This window comes from Nymphaea colorata, chromosome 1, assembly GCF_008831285.2.
Source record: "Nymphaea colorata isolate Beijing-Zhang1983 chromosome 1, ASM883128v2, whole genome shotgun sequence".
NCBI lineage: Eukaryota > Viridiplantae > Streptophyta > Magnoliopsida > Nymphaeales > Nymphaeaceae > Nymphaea > Nymphaea colorata.
This window is the reverse complement of record NC_045138.2, coordinates 24,357,533-24,373,720: the sequence shown is the minus strand read 5'-3', so window position 1 is coordinate 24,373,720 and position 16,188 is coordinate 24,357,533. Positions and strand designations below refer to the sequence as shown.

The 16,188-nt window shown below is 40.0% G+C and overlaps 1 protein-coding gene and 1 long non-coding RNA gene across 4 annotated transcripts; both read right to left on the bottom strand.

Annotated features, from left to right (window-relative positions):
• Positions 1–283: 283 nt before the first annotated feature.
• LOC116261442 (internal alternative NAD(P)H-ubiquinone oxidoreductase A1, mitochondrial-like) lies at positions 284–7,050 on the bottom strand. Of its 3 annotated transcripts, XM_031640203.2 has the most exons (10): positions 6,979–6,997; positions 6,740–6,895; positions 3,526–4,338; positions 3,003–3,216; positions 2,214–2,374; positions 2,059–2,124; positions 1,805–1,968; positions 1,587–1,701; positions 1,063–1,242; positions 284–676 (listed from the first exon to the last, which is right to left on the bottom strand). In XM_031640203.2, the coding sequence occupies exons 3-10, from the start codon at positions 4,165–4,167 to the stop codon at positions 524–526; spliced, it is 1,695 nt and encodes a 564-aa protein (XP_031496063.1). In that variant the 5' UTR covers positions 4,168–4,338; positions 6,740–6,895; positions 6,979–6,997; the 3' UTR covers positions 284–523. The 3 variants fall into 3 exon arrangements, with proteins under 3 accessions (XP_031496063.1, XP_031496055.1, XP_031496073.1); XM_031640195.2 differs by having other exon boundaries at positions 6,740–7,050; XM_031640213.2 differs by lacking the exons at positions 6,740–6,895; positions 6,979–6,997 and adding an exon at positions 6,200–6,629.
• A 3,137-nt stretch (positions 7,051–10,187) lies between these two features.
• Positions 10,188–13,116, bottom strand: LOC126410454 (uncharacterized). Its single transcript, XR_007574482.1, has 2 exons — positions 12,985–13,116; positions 10,188–12,887 (listed from the first exon to the last, which is right to left on the bottom strand). It is a non-coding gene; the product is annotated as an uncharacterized LOC126410454 (long non-coding RNA).
• Between the last annotated feature and the right edge of the window lie 3,072 nt (positions 13,117–16,188).

Sequence of the window (16,188 nt, the reverse complement as noted above, 5' to 3'; positions counted from 1 at the left end):
CTTGCTTTCATCGTGCCAAAAGGGTGTTCCTGACACACGTTGGCGATCCTCCATTACTAAAAACAAGGCAGAACGACTGTCAATTAGCATAATCGACAGGAAGGTGAATCAGCAAGTTGTAGAAGATTGTTCATGCCTCATAGGTTCCCCGTTTATGCCTTCCATTCGAAGAGTTTAAATTGCAAGTTCTTTAGATTACAACTTTCTCGGAAATAGCTATTCTTCGTTGTTTTCACGGATCAAACGGGCCGCATTCGAAGGCCGTAGAAACCATCAACAAGAGGGTCAAAATTGCAGCGATGTTTCCGCAGCATTGCTTGTACAGCGAATGAGCGTCTAAGAAACTGAGAGTCAAGTAGGGATCTCAGCAGAACAAAAGAATACAAAAATTTTAAGTAGAAGAAATGAATACACGCTGCCTTTCATCTCCAGGCAAAGGAACAACATTTCAGAAGGGCGTCAACAGACCAGACAGACGCGCCAGCGCTATCATCTTCAGGGCGATCGTCTCCCGAGTCTGCTACTAGATCTTCGAATTGTCCCTACCGAAGACGAAGGTGGTGGCCCAATTGACAGCCACATAAAACCTGTTCCTCCAGCTCACGACTCGCGTCAAGTAAGCAGACCGCCAGATAAACCAACTGATAAGCCCTGCAAAAGACATACCCTTTCCATCCTGCAGAAAGAAAGCCAGGAAAAAGAAAAGTAACAGTTGGGCGTCAGTATTCCAGCACATTTCATTGCGCTAAGGTTCTTTGGTGATAGAACCAGGGGCAGGACAAATTGAGGTTCGTGCAACTAGAACCGGAGTAACACAAGACTCAGCTCTCGAACAACATTTTCCGATACCAAGGCAATGCAGTTACTTGACAAAAGCCAATCGAGCAAAATTACACAAAGAGGACCTTTGACCAAGGTGAGGTGAGTGTTGAGAAAGTGGATGTAGCTACTGGCCACCGGAAACCCACTTACCCACCAAGCATGAGCATGATATGAGAGTCCGTGACCCGGCCGATTTTGGGAATGCGCAGGACAAAAGTATAACAGAATAGGAGAACGTACCTTGCTCTGGCGCAAATCAACCAATGCCTTGTATCGCCCAACAGACGCCATGCTACCTAGGTGCCTGTAAACAAAAGGATCACCAAGAGGAATGTCTTTGGCGGCATAGGCTTTGCCCCCGTTCTGCTTTCCAATCATGTTAAATAGGCCGACAAGATATTTACCCTCCCTCTCTGCAACCTGAACAGTGCAAAAATGAGAGACCAATGATAAGAACTATTGTCCTCACTTTACATTCCAGAAACTTGCAGAATCAGATGAGGATGAAAAAATTTCTTCCAATCAACCGATGGATAAAAACGACCATCTTCATTCTACATAGGAAAAAGTTCCAATTGCAGAGCAGAGGGAACCGGCACCAACATTCCGAATAGACGGTTTACTACACTTTGTTTCTATTTAAGATGAACTTGGGGATTTCTATACCAAGTCGAAGACTATCATATATATGCATGTCAAGCAATCCCTTTTTTTTTCTCTCTTTTTTCACCTCTGTAAACTTGAGGATATTAGGAAATGCTAACCTGTGCCAAAGCTGGAAGAGTTTGCTTTCCAGTCTCCTCAAGATACCCAGCACAATCACCAAGAGCAAACACATCTTCAACAGAAGGAACTCGCAACCATTGATCAACGCCAATCCTACATGCAAGCAAACCATATCAAAGAGATAACAGAAAGCATGTCGACCCTACTGCGACGGTAGGAATTGCCATATGCCAACCACAAAGCCATTTTGACAAACCTTCCTTGAGGAGACTTTGGAAGATTGAGAGAGTTTACAAACGGTGATGGCCCCACTCCTGTGGACCAGACCAGCAGTCCGTAAGGAACTTCAGTGCCGTCACTAAGAAGTAACTTCTTTGGATGCACCTCTTTGACCACTCCACGAACAAGTTGAACGCCAGACTGAATTTTCACATACATGTCAATTGTCAGGATTTGTTGCCTGATAAAATTAGACCGCAGCACATGGTGTGAAAAATTATTGCACATTACCTTCCTCAAGTGACGGGTTGCATATTGCCTCAACCGCACGTCAAAAGATGATAATATCTCGTTTGCCTACTCAAGATGTAGCAAAGAAAAGATTCAGTGAAATATCAGCAGCATGAACTATTTCGTTCAATTTTCTGCACACAAAAAGATAATACCTCAATGAGCGTAACATGGATGTGGTCTTTAACATGACTGTATCTTTCGCGGACATCCTTCATAATGAAGTCGCTCAGTTCTCCACTGAACTCTACCCCCGTAGGACCACCACCAATGACAACACAGTGCAAGAGGCGTTTCCTTTCCTCATCAGACAGTCCTGCCATCATGATAGGTAAAATTCACTCAAAATGTAATGGATAAACTCAGCACTAGAATCATCTCAGATAAAGCAACATTCAGCACATATTTTTATGAACTTTTATAGCTGTATTATCCTCCGAGAACCTTTTTATAGAAATAACCACTGCCACTAACAACACAGTTATACAATTTCAGAAAATAAGGCCAGACTGCACAAGATCTGCCAAATTGTTCACAAATATGGTCACATGGTAAGCCTGCATCGGTAATTTGTGCAACTTGAATCATATGCATGTAGTGTTAAGATGTAAATCATATTCGAGGTTTATTCATCAGAACTACAAAAAAATCACCAGGGATACAATTTCAGAAAATAAGGCCAGACTGCACGAGATCTGCCAAATTGTTCACAAATACGGTCACATGGTAAGCCTGCATCGGAAATTTGTGCAACTTGAATCATATGCATGTAGTGTTAAGATGTAAATCATATTCGAGGTTTATTCATCAGAACTACAAAAAAATCACCAGGTACAAAGAAAAACAAGCAATAGGCAAGCTGACAGTTGAAACCAAAACAAGATTTTGATTTGAACTAATATTATATCATATAATAAATGATAATACTGAATTGGCTCACATACCAGGATTTTCAGAAAGCATCAAGTTCGAGAGAAGCTTCCTTCTTATTTCCTGTGCATGATGCACTTCACGAAGAAAAATCGCGTGTTCTTTTACTCCATCAATATTGAAAGTCAAAGGCTCTGCTCCCGAAGCAATTACTAGTTTATCGTATGCAACTCTAAATTTGTATGGTTCATGAGGCAGTTCATTACCGCTTACTGTTTCACAGAAGACCTGGTCAAAATGGAAAGCCAAAGGACAAAATAGAGATCGTCAGATAAGAAGAAAGTCCAGAAAACAAGCAGCAAGCAACCAGCGCTCTCTGAATCTTTTGTAAGTTTACTCAAGCTGATATCACTCTGTAGTCTGTACCACCACAGGGTTTACTCACTGTATTCCCTCTAACGATCATCGCCCATGCCCACCCACCCCCCGACACCCCTACCCACCAAAACACCCTTTCTCTCCCCTCCCTGACTTCAATATCAAATAGAGAACATTTGAAACAGATATGGGAGAATAATAAGGACAAGAAAGACTCACTTCATGCTTGTCTGCATCTAAACCAGTGCACTTTGCCAGAAAGAAATAGGAATTAGGTTCTTTTGCCAGTGCAGTTTGTATTCGGTTAACTGGTTCAGCAACTGACCTAAATTCAAGCGTCCCAACACAAGTGGAAGCAAGCAGAGGAGTAAAGACCATGTGATTACGTGGTGATATACAAACTACATCATATATCTTAGTATCTACTCCTTTCAGAAACCGACAGGCACCCCATCCTGAACCAAGAACTACAATCCTTGGCTTCTGATCAGACTTTGTTGGTCCCAAGCCAGGAAATTTCTGAACAGCCTTTTTATCTTCTTGCTCGGAATCCTTCTGAATGTCATAGTCTATTGCTTTCTCTGCTACAGGAAACTGGTACTTTGGTGACATACTTATTCCCCTTTTCTGAGTTTTTTCCTGATTGATCAAACTTTTTTCAGAAATTAGGCTGTTAAGCCAAAGATTCACTTGGCTTCTTTCATTCACATTTCTACTGTAGGAGTTGCAATGATGAAGTGAATAGATTTGGTTATGGAAGGCACTCTGATAGAGCACACGATCAACAACACTGCCCCTTCCAGTCAGACTGGTATTAAGTGAATGTCTCAAACTGTTCCCAGCAAGCCTTGACCATGCCATTGTATTCAATAGATGTCAAAAGTTCAACTACCTATCTCTTTTATAGCACCAGAGGGGAGAAGCCTGGAGCTCAGAACTTAGTCCCTTTGGCAACGTTCTTCAGTGACAAGTAGTTCTCATCAAAGGACACCGACCAACTAGGATCCCTTAGAAAGCTCTCTACTGCTCATCCTGCATGGGAAGTAAATGTCACACTTGAAATTAACGTCAACCCAAGCTATGCAAACAGCAGATATCCAAACAAGTAAGTTCACAACCCAACATTCTATATAAAGTTTCAACTGGCAACAACAGAGTATTCCTTACACAAATAAAGAGATTAATAATGTCTAATGTATGTTTTAAATTACAAGTTTTAGCATTTACAAAAATTACTGGCTATAAAAAAAAAGGTCACCAAAAAACGTTCATGCGACAGAAAGAAGACAAGCCAGACAAAGTGCAACTTTTTTCCCCATTAATACACCTCCGCACAAAGACGTGCACACGCACATATATAAAAAGGATAGACTCATCCCCATGAGTTATTCCTAATAAAATATACAGACGCATGAAAGGACTACATATTTCATATAAATTCTCATATATAAAGCCATGACCGGAAAAGCACCCTCTGGCCTATAGTTCAATACTCCGCTAAAGTTAGTTACACTTGACAAAGGCCAGTTCACCAGGCTACAGAATCTTCATTCGAGGTTAAGATCAACATTCTCTGTAAGTAAGTAACAACGAAGTGGAAGTACCACTGATAAACGAAGTCCGACATTAAGGACTTTGAGAACCTTCAAGTACAAAAGAATGGAAATGGAAAAGGTGTGAGAAGGGCTCCAGCTAGCACACTTTGGAGGAACCCAAAAAATAATAATCTGGTTTCTTGGATAAACATCCTATGAAAGACCTTTGGACTATGGGGCCTGGATTTGAGAGATGAGGCGGGAGATGATCATTCATTCAACCACCAACCCTCCTCATGTTTTTGGAAACTAATTTTTATGACAATCTACAATGTCCTCCATTTCAGCTGTATCACATCCTCAGGACGATGTACGTGATAGGCATGGCAGCTAAGTGATATCGGGGCTCCCCTCTCATGACCGATTTTCATCCCTACTTATGTTTCCTATCTTCGCCCCAACACTGGCTCCCCAGACAGGGCATCAAAGTCTGTGCACGAACTACAGGCTAAGAACTAAGAACTTGCCTTTCAATTTAAAAAACTGATCATTCTTTTATGAGAAAACCCTGTGAGACATACAACGAGTAACACCAATACAGGACGAGCAACGAGCTGTGCATGGTGAGGAAGCTAGAAATTGAGCTACGAACAAACGATATCAGCCTGGAATGCAGGAAGGAACTTTGACAACTATCCTTAGGGAGAAAGGCAAGTTAGTTGAAAACAACTCCAGTTTATTTTCATCGGAACCAGAATTGGCAGCTACCACCACCTAGAACTGGTCGGTGGCAGTCGCGGCGATTGAATCTCGATGTTTAACGACCAACATGGAAGGCATATTCCTTCCGTCGCTCCATTTCCACAATCCTGAGATCGTAAGGGAGAAAAGACGAACATAAACCACTACATGGGAAGAACAAATAGTTACACAAGAACTTTAGGAATAATTCAACTCTAACCATCGAAGACGTATTCATTCCATTGTTCGCGTTTCCAGAGAATCATGAGATCACAAGAAAGACAGAGCATATACCAGTATATGGGAGGAAAAAAAAGTTGTTCCCCAATTTATCAGCAGGGAACACTACATTTCTTCACTCGTCTTCCTCAACCAGCCAAATTCACTTCGCAAGGTGCTAGAGAGAGAGAGAGACAGACAGACATACAAATACGAACTCAGTGTAAAAAAAGTACGTCCTTACCAAGTACCATGACAAGGTTAGAGGAGGTCAAACGAGTTCAAGCAAGAAACAGAGTTCCTTGGAAACCATGAAAAGGAGTGGAAAACAAAACGAGCTCGAGACTCGGCAGCTTTAACACGGAAAGGGAAACGAAAACGAAATTACACCGCCTCACCTTAATTACCACAAAAGTCCTGCGAATCATCCACAGACTCCGACGGAAAAACAGCAAATGCTCACGCTTTCCCGGTTCCAGAAAAGGAAAGGAGCCACAAAAATATTTCGGTATACTAAACCATTAAATCTCACAGATACTAAAACAACAGCAAACTCGGGGCGTTTTATAACCCGCTACGAAATATGCTTCACTCTGTTTCTTGCCGCGCAAGAAATATTCCGGAATCTCTTGGCTGTCGTTCAGATCGCTGTCCGGATCCGGAACTATTAAATTCCAGAAAAGCATGAACTACTAAAGTAAATGGTCCAACAGAAAATAATTAAAAAGTTGCATTTCTGGAATCGCGACTTAAGGGCCGAAAACCTGAACGGAGAGACGTCAACAGTGCGAACTACGAACTAAAGACGCATAATGTATTCGAAAAGTTCGGGATTTAAACAATTGAATTGAAATGCAAATTCAAAGACGAGGAAGAAAACGAGACAGGAGATGGACGGTTAGGAAGCAAAGATGGGGCGGGCCTTTACTAGAAATCACCTTCTAGAAGGACAGCCATTTCCGAGTATCCTGGACGCCAACTTCTTCGTCCTTTCCTCCTCTTTCTCCTACTCGTTTTCTCTTCCTTTTGCTTTGACGATCTACAAAAATGAATTCCCAGAGAATTGGAGAAAACAACCGCTCTCTTTACGGAACCTGAAGCACGATTCACGAATTTGTTGGGAGAAGAGTGAGTCAAATAAATAGAGGGAAGCAGAGGAGAAGAAAGAGGGCGTCACCCTCGTGACGCGTGCAGGAGCGGCCGAGAGTCCTCGTTTCGCAGCCGGCCCTTTTTGACGTGGCTGCCGTTACGTCTGTTCTGCCAAGGGACCCGTTTAGAAGATCCGCGCCCGAGATCTTGGAGGTTCACGAACGTCGTTTTTCGGCTTTTTTAATTTCTGGATTTCGTGGTCCTCGAATGTGAACTTCGAGAGTCACAAAAAAGAGGGACCTTTTTCCGGATATTTGGTGGTCGCGCGAAGCTCTTACAGGCCCGCTTGGATCATGATCGTGTCCGTGTCGGATGAATCGCTTTTGGCATTATTATCACGAACTCTGATACATCCCCCAAACGCGATATTTGAAAGTCCCACCGATTCTAACGCTGCTGTTTCACTGGGGGATACTGTTAAGGCTGTCGCTGCAGTAAAGCACAAGATTCGGGCCTGAACGAAACCAACGAAAAGCGCCAAATCCATATTTTCGGAAAATTCAGCAAACTACTTGCTCTGATAAAATTAAATTCTATGTAATATACAGAATGATACTCACAAACTTCATTTTCCTTTTCCTGTTCGAGAATTCGACTTGAAAAGTCTATCAAGTTGAAAGAGACCTAACATTCAATAACGAGAACTCTCAAAAACTGATAAATTAAGATCTGCCTAATAAGAAAGAAAAAAAAGGCCCAAAGATTCCACGAAATTGTCAATCTTGGCATTGCCTTGCCTGAAGGGGAAGAAAAAAATCTTGGGTCCCCTTGATTCTTTCTGGAACTTCAGAATTACATTTGTCAGTCAAAATGTCAATTTTCTAATCAATTGATTTCGCGAACTTGGGAGGCAGTCCTTTTGTGATGACTAACATGCCGAATCGTCAAAATCGAAGGCATATTTTTATATGGAGGAAGGTGAAGAGTTCAAGCTGCCAAGATGGAAAAGTAGTTTTCTTTCTAATGCAAGACTCTTCAGCCAGATGCTTTTAACATTGAAAAAATAGATTTGGTTGTAACTGAGAAAATAAGATCTAGGGAGCTAAGATGTGCCATATGAAGCTCTATAACTAAGCATACAATTTTTATGGGATTAAAATTTAAAAACTATTTTTTTTTTGTTAAAAATAAATGAAAAATATAAAAAAGTTGAACATATAAAACGTAGCCAATTTTTTTGTTAAATAATTAAAAAGCTGACATATTAGCATCCTTAGATAATAGGCCATTGGCACTTGAAGCCGTTCATGCCTTCATGGTAGCTAGCCAAGGGGCTAATCAGTTAAGCGAATTTACGGCGGTGCTTCACAAATTCAGATATACTTATGAATGCAAATTGTCTAAGACCATGGTTTAGAAAAGAAACGGTGAGAATTCAAAGTTATATAACCAATCTAATAAAAGTTAAGTTCATGACCATAGCTTGTGCTCGTAAGCTTTAATCCAGACAACGGAGTTTTATGTTTTCTCTTGAACTTTTGATTAGCATTAGCCAATAACATGGTGTTTCATGAAAATTGAAACAAAGTTATGGAACATTTTATTATTACTTTTATTGTCGAACATCCATTAAGACTCGTTTGGCCAAAAGTGGAGTGGAGCTAGAAATTTTTCGTGTAAAGATTGAAATATATTTTTTCAAATTTGTTATATAAGATAAACAAAGTTTCTTAAAATTTACATGTAAATTCAAATAATTTTTTTGAGGGGGTGCCAATTTTTTTTTTTTTTTGAGCGGGTGCCATTCGACAAGGCTCCTGCCGGCCGTCCCTTGTCTCTGCACCTGGCGAAAAAAACAATTTGTAACTATTTTATGAATGTGACAAGTGCTTCATGTATTTTTGAAGTATATTAGTGGAACAGTTTGAAGTTGTTTTCATTGCCAAACGATATGTTAAGATTCTGCATGAGGACAATCAAAACGCGCTTTCGTCATCACAAGTTTGGCTGTTGGTAAAGCCCGAGTTGCAAAGCAATAATATCTTCACATGATATTATTCCGGCATACTCACCGAAAATTACAGTTCAATTTAACCTTCATGGTGAAACGGTAACGGTAAGACTCGCCGAACACAAATTCCGTCCGGCGAAGGTTCACCGGAGATGGCTTCTGGTGAGATGAGACGGTTGTTACTTGACCTAGACGGGCCGCTTGCCTTGGTGGTCCAGTGGGTTAGATTTAAATTTTAAACCTCACCCGCCGGTCGATGCCGGCCACTCAATGACCTCAAAAAAAGATCGCTCAGAACACGTGGTTCATATTCCGCCGAAGGGTCCGTGAAGAGCACGCATTCTCATTCTTAATAGGAGGACCATGACAAATTTCGATTCCACAACAAAAAATGGGCTATTTTCTATTTACTATTTACAACTAATTCATAATTATGTACCAAAACGTTCTAAAACAAAAAATAATTTATATTTCAGATATGGTACCTATCGACATTATTTTAATTTATGGCTGATGCGACGCGTATTTGATGATACGGCCAATACTGGACCAATATTAACGACATTGGAAATGACATGTTTTTATTATTAGGCTTGCCCAATTTATCAATGAATCTAAACGCCTTATTCTTTTGTTTATAATAACAGGAAGAACAGTCGCAGAATCAGAAAAAACTTTTTAGAAAAGCACTCATTCACACGGATTTCTATTTTCAAAAGTGTATTAAGTATATAACATAATAAAAACTTGAAAATGTCAATAGAAAAATGAATGAACTAACATTGAATAAATTCATGCACCTCACTATTTATGGTTTACATGAATAAACTCATGAAAATCAAACAAGCTTACCAGCCTAACCAATTATGTTATGCCCCCAAGGGATAAAAACAGAGTGATACCAAACATTTGAAAGGAAAATGTGTTTCATGAAAACTCATTTATGGTCAGAAAGACAGGGAAGAGTCGTCGTTTGTTCGTTCTTATGAAGTCTCCAAAGTTCTTGATTCATGTTAAAAACATGTGGCCCTCCAAAGCTCTACATGGCATGTGGATTATACGGCTTTGCAAAAGCAGGGGACCGAAAGAGAGAAGGGTTGCGTGGAAGGTCGAGGACCTTCCAAATCGTGTTCTTATACATGGTATGTTATTATACATGTTTTTAATAACATTGCGTTTTTGTGTCACGTTTTTGCCTAAAAAAATATAATATGATCATATCTAACATTTAGTTGTTAAAAACAACATTCACAATTACATTGAATCATGTGTTTTAGAATCATAAGTTCTAAAAATAATATAGTTTTAGAGAAGATTGAAAAGATAAAATAATAAATAATTTCCAGTCCCACAAGTAAAGAACTACAAACTACTGAAAGGGCGGGCAAGGATTCAAGTAACACCACCACCACTTCCGGCGATGTCTCGTAAAGAATGTTGGGTCCATTCTTTCTGAAGGCCCTTTGACTTTGTTTTCTGCTTGAGAAGATGAAACAGAAGAAGAATGGTTTGGGTTTCATCCGAAATGCCTAGCGATCACACGACCACCCTCTTTGTCATCTTTCAAGTCACACTTCTTCTCAACACAGAATCTATCTTTTTCATCATTTTGCTGGCGACCATGTGAGGGAGAGATAGAAGAGGCATTGCAGCCTTTAGTGAGACATAAATAGACCATGCAGTTCATCCCTGGATAGCGAAAGCTTGAACACTTCCATTCGTTTAAAAGCCCTACTTCGGCACCGTAAACAGGAGCTTGTTACTGCCATCAGCTTACTGCGTGTGGCTGCTTTACGGAAACAATGTCAGAAGCGCCATTCGGTGGGCAGCAACCAGTCTGGATGAGATCAAAACCATGTTAAAGCTTGGATTTTGGCATAAAAAAACCAGTTCAAAAATTTGGGCAGTAGTCAGTCTGGATGGCACCAAAACCAAGTTTAAAAAATTTGGTTTGAGCATCAAAAACTATACTTGTTTTGAGCCTCAAAAATATGTTTCTAACAAGGTCCAAACAAGTCCCCTAGATCCTAGCACTTTCTACTGCAACCAAATTAACCTGTGACACCCAATTCTGTTTAGCAAACATGCCCTCCATCCGAGTCCGTCTCTGATTTTCGATTTTAAAATGCAAAGTTCATGAATGCCCTCGGTTTTTGCATATACGGCAGCGTTCTTGAGGACACCTGCTTCAAGATCTATCATCCTCTCACTACTCGAATCATAAGTTCGACTGGAAGTCGAGCTCTTCTTATCTTCAATCTAACTCTTTCCTAAAGTTTTTTCTGATCCCTCTCTTTCATCAAACTCCTCAATTCTTCCGGCGTCATGCCACCGGCCTACTGCAGAGTACTAGAAGAATGTAGGTCAGATGGTTCGCTGGCTTCAGTCTGATCATCCTTGATGCAACTCGTTCTGCTAAACTTAAGTTGGAATGAGCAGCACATGAGCCAAGGAGAGCTGCCCATAACAAGAAATCATTTGTCAATTTTGAGTTTTTTATCAAATGTATGTTTGGCTTCTTCCAATACTCCTGCTCGGCCAAGAAGATCCACCATGCAAGCATTATGCCAATTCCTCGACTTATCCCGTATATTTCAACCATGGACTTGAAATGATTTCTTCCTTGTTCAATTAAAGCAGAATGGCTACATGCGAACAGCACACCAACAAACTTAATACAATCTGGCAGCATTCCTTCCTCAACCATCTGATCGTATATTTCTAGGGCATCCACACTTCGGCCGTTCTGTGCTAGACCATCGATCATCATGCTCCAAACTATCATAGTGTGCATCTAGTACACTTACACATTCAGAATACATGTCAATAAGAACAAGCCATGGATCTCTTTGCCCTGCTTCAAGTCCTAAGCTGCTGCACATGGCCTAAGGATGGTCCCATATCTATAACGTCCTTTCCCATCCCAACTCTCTGCATCTCCCCAAACAACTCCAACCCTGATTCACCTTGACCATTTTAACAATGTGCCGAAAGCATGCAGCACCAAGTCACCATGTTCCTTTGCGGCAATCTGTCGAGCACGTCGTGTTCAATCGAAATGTCCCCACATTTCCGGGCTCTACTAACCCCAAATTCCCGCAAGTCGAAAGTGCAAGCAAACCCATCATACATTGAATCCCCACCATCTTTCTGCACAAGCAAAAACCACTTCAACACTTCTTTGTACTTCTCCTTGTGCACAAAGGCAGCTATCATAGTTGTCCAAGAAACCACATCTCTGTGAGGCTTTTCATTAAACACTTTCTGCGCATCATCTACACACCCGCTACCAATAAGCGCGCTAAACGCGATTGTCATCGAAGCCTCGATCGATTACGAATCGGTGGAAGAACCTACCCAATCTAACACCATTCATTTACGCACAACCTTGATCATGATTGACAGAATAAATTCGTTAGGCAGGATACAGCTCTGCTGCATCGAGTCAAAACAACATCAGAGCATCCCGATGTCCACCTATCTTGGAATAACTCGAGATTGTCGACGTCCATGAAACTACTTCCTTGATTTTAAGTGGTCGAACAGGCGTTTGGGCTTCCGCGGCATCACCGGGCTTGATTGAAGTACAAAGAGAGGAGGCTGTTGCTGATGAAACGATCAATGTCAAGGCTGGACTTGACACAGAGGGAGTGAACGGAGGCTTCAGTTCGAGTGAAGTTGGTCCTAGCGCATGCCTACATGAGAGAAGCGTAAACAACATCTCGAAGCCTCGGGTGCCGAGCCGGCGGTGGTCGACCACCGAGTTGAGGACCTTAATGGCTTCAGAAAAGCGACCATCTTTGCTCAGGCGAAGTAAATGGGAAGCTGGTGGCGATTGTGGGGGCGACTGATCGCTTCGGTCTCCAAGACGAAGGTGGCGTTGAAACGGCACTGACTCCGACGCCCATCTTCATCAATGCCCGCAGTATAAAGGTGCTCGTAGCAACTTGAACTTAAACGGTAAGCCTTTTACCTTTATCAAGCACCTGTTTGACAGTCGTACGCACAGAAGTCGCTTTATCAGAAATTTTGCTTCAAAGAAAAATGGAAAGTTAATTGGCGTAGCGAGTGATAAGAAATCACCACAGAGAAATGGAGTGCAGTAAGACTCAACGCACTACACCATTTCATAGAGTTATCATCTACTCTATGATAGATCGTTATATCATCTACTCTATGAAACTGCCATTGATTCAACAGGAAGCTCAATATCTAGTGTTCATCTAATTGAAATAAACCAACTCTGCTACTAAATCCTGCAGTCCACCTCTTGTCCCAAAACGGTTCAAAGATGTGACTGCATTCATTTAGCGGATTATGACATATCTAAGTGGGATTGCTGGCATGGAAAAGATGTGTCGCCCATCTATATTTTTATGTCATATAAGGTGAGGAGCGGCATTAAAACAAAGATGTATTATCTCCTCATTAGGCACCAATAACTCTAAACAAGGAGTGAAGGTACCTTATCGGCAATTGCCCACAAGGACTCCGAAAAAGAATCTTCTTTTCATATTGATATTTTAAGAAAACTATATTCATTTACATGCTTCCTAAAAATTTTAGATTTTATAACTAAACCGAAGTTACATTAATAGGTTACTCTTGATCCACATATGCAGAACCCTCCCCCTCTCTTTCTCTCTTTCTCTTCCTAGGGTAACTTATCAGAGCTGTCTCCTATTCGATCTATATCGATGCTACTTCTTGTTGTGGTGTTAAAATATAGTAGAGATATCTCTCTCTCTCTCTTAGTGTGTGTGTGTCTATATACATATATATATATATATATATATATATATATATATGCCCTAAGAAAGAGGGAGAGAGAGAGGTGTCAAGTAAAAATGAGAAGTATGTAAATGAAATGTTTCCAACAAGAAAGTGAGAAAGAGAGAGCACATAATATGTTATTAATTAAATTATTAAGGGGAGCATTGGCAATAAAAACTAATATAGTGTTTCATGAATCTGTCTAAAATATTTATATTTAGATAGATTCACAAAATACTACAAATGCCAGCGCTTCAACACGGGTTTGGGTTTGCGACAATTAATATATCAAAGGAGAGATCTAATTCAGTAAAAAGACAAGAAAAAGTTAGATATCAAGTCAACTCAATTTGAAACCAAACACATGCCTTAATTAAGCTAACCTACCCAGAGGTAGAGCTCGAATCATACGGCACCGAATATTCATATGCACATGCCTTGGGGAAATTGTAGTTGACTTATAGAGAAGTCGGCAATTTGAACTCGTATTGGTTTTAAATACACCAACAACTAGATTTCGTCCAATTCAGCAAATACCAATTAAGAACAACAATCTTTGAATCGTATTCCAACCATATAAGATGGCCAAAATCAGGCTAAATAGCAGCCCTTAGATGCTTCTCGAGTGAAACAAATTGAGTGCATTTAAAAGTTTCCAAACATAAGGTGATACTTGCTTTAAGGGCCGTAGCATAGTGGATTGAGCAGGAAGTCATGTAGAAGACGCATCGTTGATTCAATTCTTATGGGTGATATTCTCCTGAATTATAAACAGCGAGATCGCGACAATCTAAATTGATTAGTATACCATACTCCACCCAAATCTCGATTTAATACAAAACTTTGGGAATGGGGGTTGAAAAAGATAGGGTGATCTTGTACCATGTTATCACATTATTCTTGCTGGTTTAATTAGTTGATCCCCAATTTCTCATCTTCGTATCCATGTGAGTTTATCAAGTTGCTGAAATAGTCGGCATTTCGATAGATTCCTTCTCTTTTCTCAATAAGCAAGTTAGGCAGACTCCTGCCGAATCATGTCAAAGGAAATGCGTCTTTGGCAATAAACTTGTGACCTTCTTCCACTTAATTTAAAGGTTTTGAAGGAAGAGCCAGAAAGAACGAGCACTTCCTTGACTCCTGAACTTATTCCTTTTTATTGATGCAACAGAAGATCAATGACTATCGTTTAAAAAGAGTATAGAGACATCATATTTAAGTTGACTTCAAGAAACGAAAGGAAGAACCACTCCTGCTAAGCAATATTTAAATGTTAATTTTTTGTGGGGAGTTGACTTCAACAAATGAAAGGAAGAATCACTCCTGCTAAGCAATATTTAAATGTTAATTTTTTGTGGGGAGTCAATATTTTAGTTTTAGAATGTGCTCGTTGACCGAGACACCATGTAGTAGCTTGTCTGTGAAGTGAAAGATTTCTTATTTATATGGAAAATTTTTTCAACTGTTCTGTTTGATGGCGCTTTCTGGCCATTAAAAATATTTCGACTCAGACAACTCATGCTGCAGTTTCACTCCCACATTCAAGCATTATCATGGAATAGGGCGCAACATCGTGCATATATTTTTAGTTGTTTAAATGAATAAAAAAAATATTTTTTTACATTTTAATTTTGGAACAGTTGCCTTGAATATCTGTCTGTGACAAAAAAAAAAATCCATATCTAGAAGCAATTTTTTTTTTTTAAATCGGTAGTGCCTTCGACATGAAGGAATGCAAACTTTCGGAGTGGGGCTCAACGCCTTGAAGATGAGAGAATTTTACTCTTAGATCTAAGCATGAGCTGAACGTGCATTCAAAGTTGTTGATGGGCAAAACTCATTCATGAAAAATTTTAACTTGCACTTTATTGCTAATTTTAGTGAACTACCATTACCAATGAACAATGAAATAAATTCAGACTAATTTAATAAGAGAAGGATACTTTCACGGTTTTACCTCCAATTGTATTCGTTATTTAGTGTTTACTTAAAGGAAATTGTCTTAGACCTAAAACCTTTTAAGATCATATCCCTATGACTCAATGGTTTTGGTTTGCTAAGTCACATTCGTTCAACTCAGGTGTCTAAATTGCTACTGTTTGCAGCATAAAAAGTGACACACCGACCTCGGGGTTGAAACCTCGAAGTAATACACTAAAGAGTAACAGTGACCACTGGGTTCAAACCTTCAACTACTCGGTTCAAACCATATGAGCCACCTTACCACCCGATTGCACTCTACCCTTCAACGCCCAACAACCCTTTTAATTAATTTGTGGCAGGTAGGGATTGAATGGGTTACTATTAAACTATACCGTAAGGTTCATCTAGTTAAAATGCTTACATCCTTCGGCGATCAATGAGTCCAACATCTTCACCAAGTTGACCAAAGTTTGAATACGTTATCATATTTTTTTTTCTTAAATGATTCTTCTTTGTTTTTTTTTTCAGATTTTAAATGAATTTTGGCTATTTTTTCAGATTTTAAATGAGTTTTGGCCTTTAAATTAATCG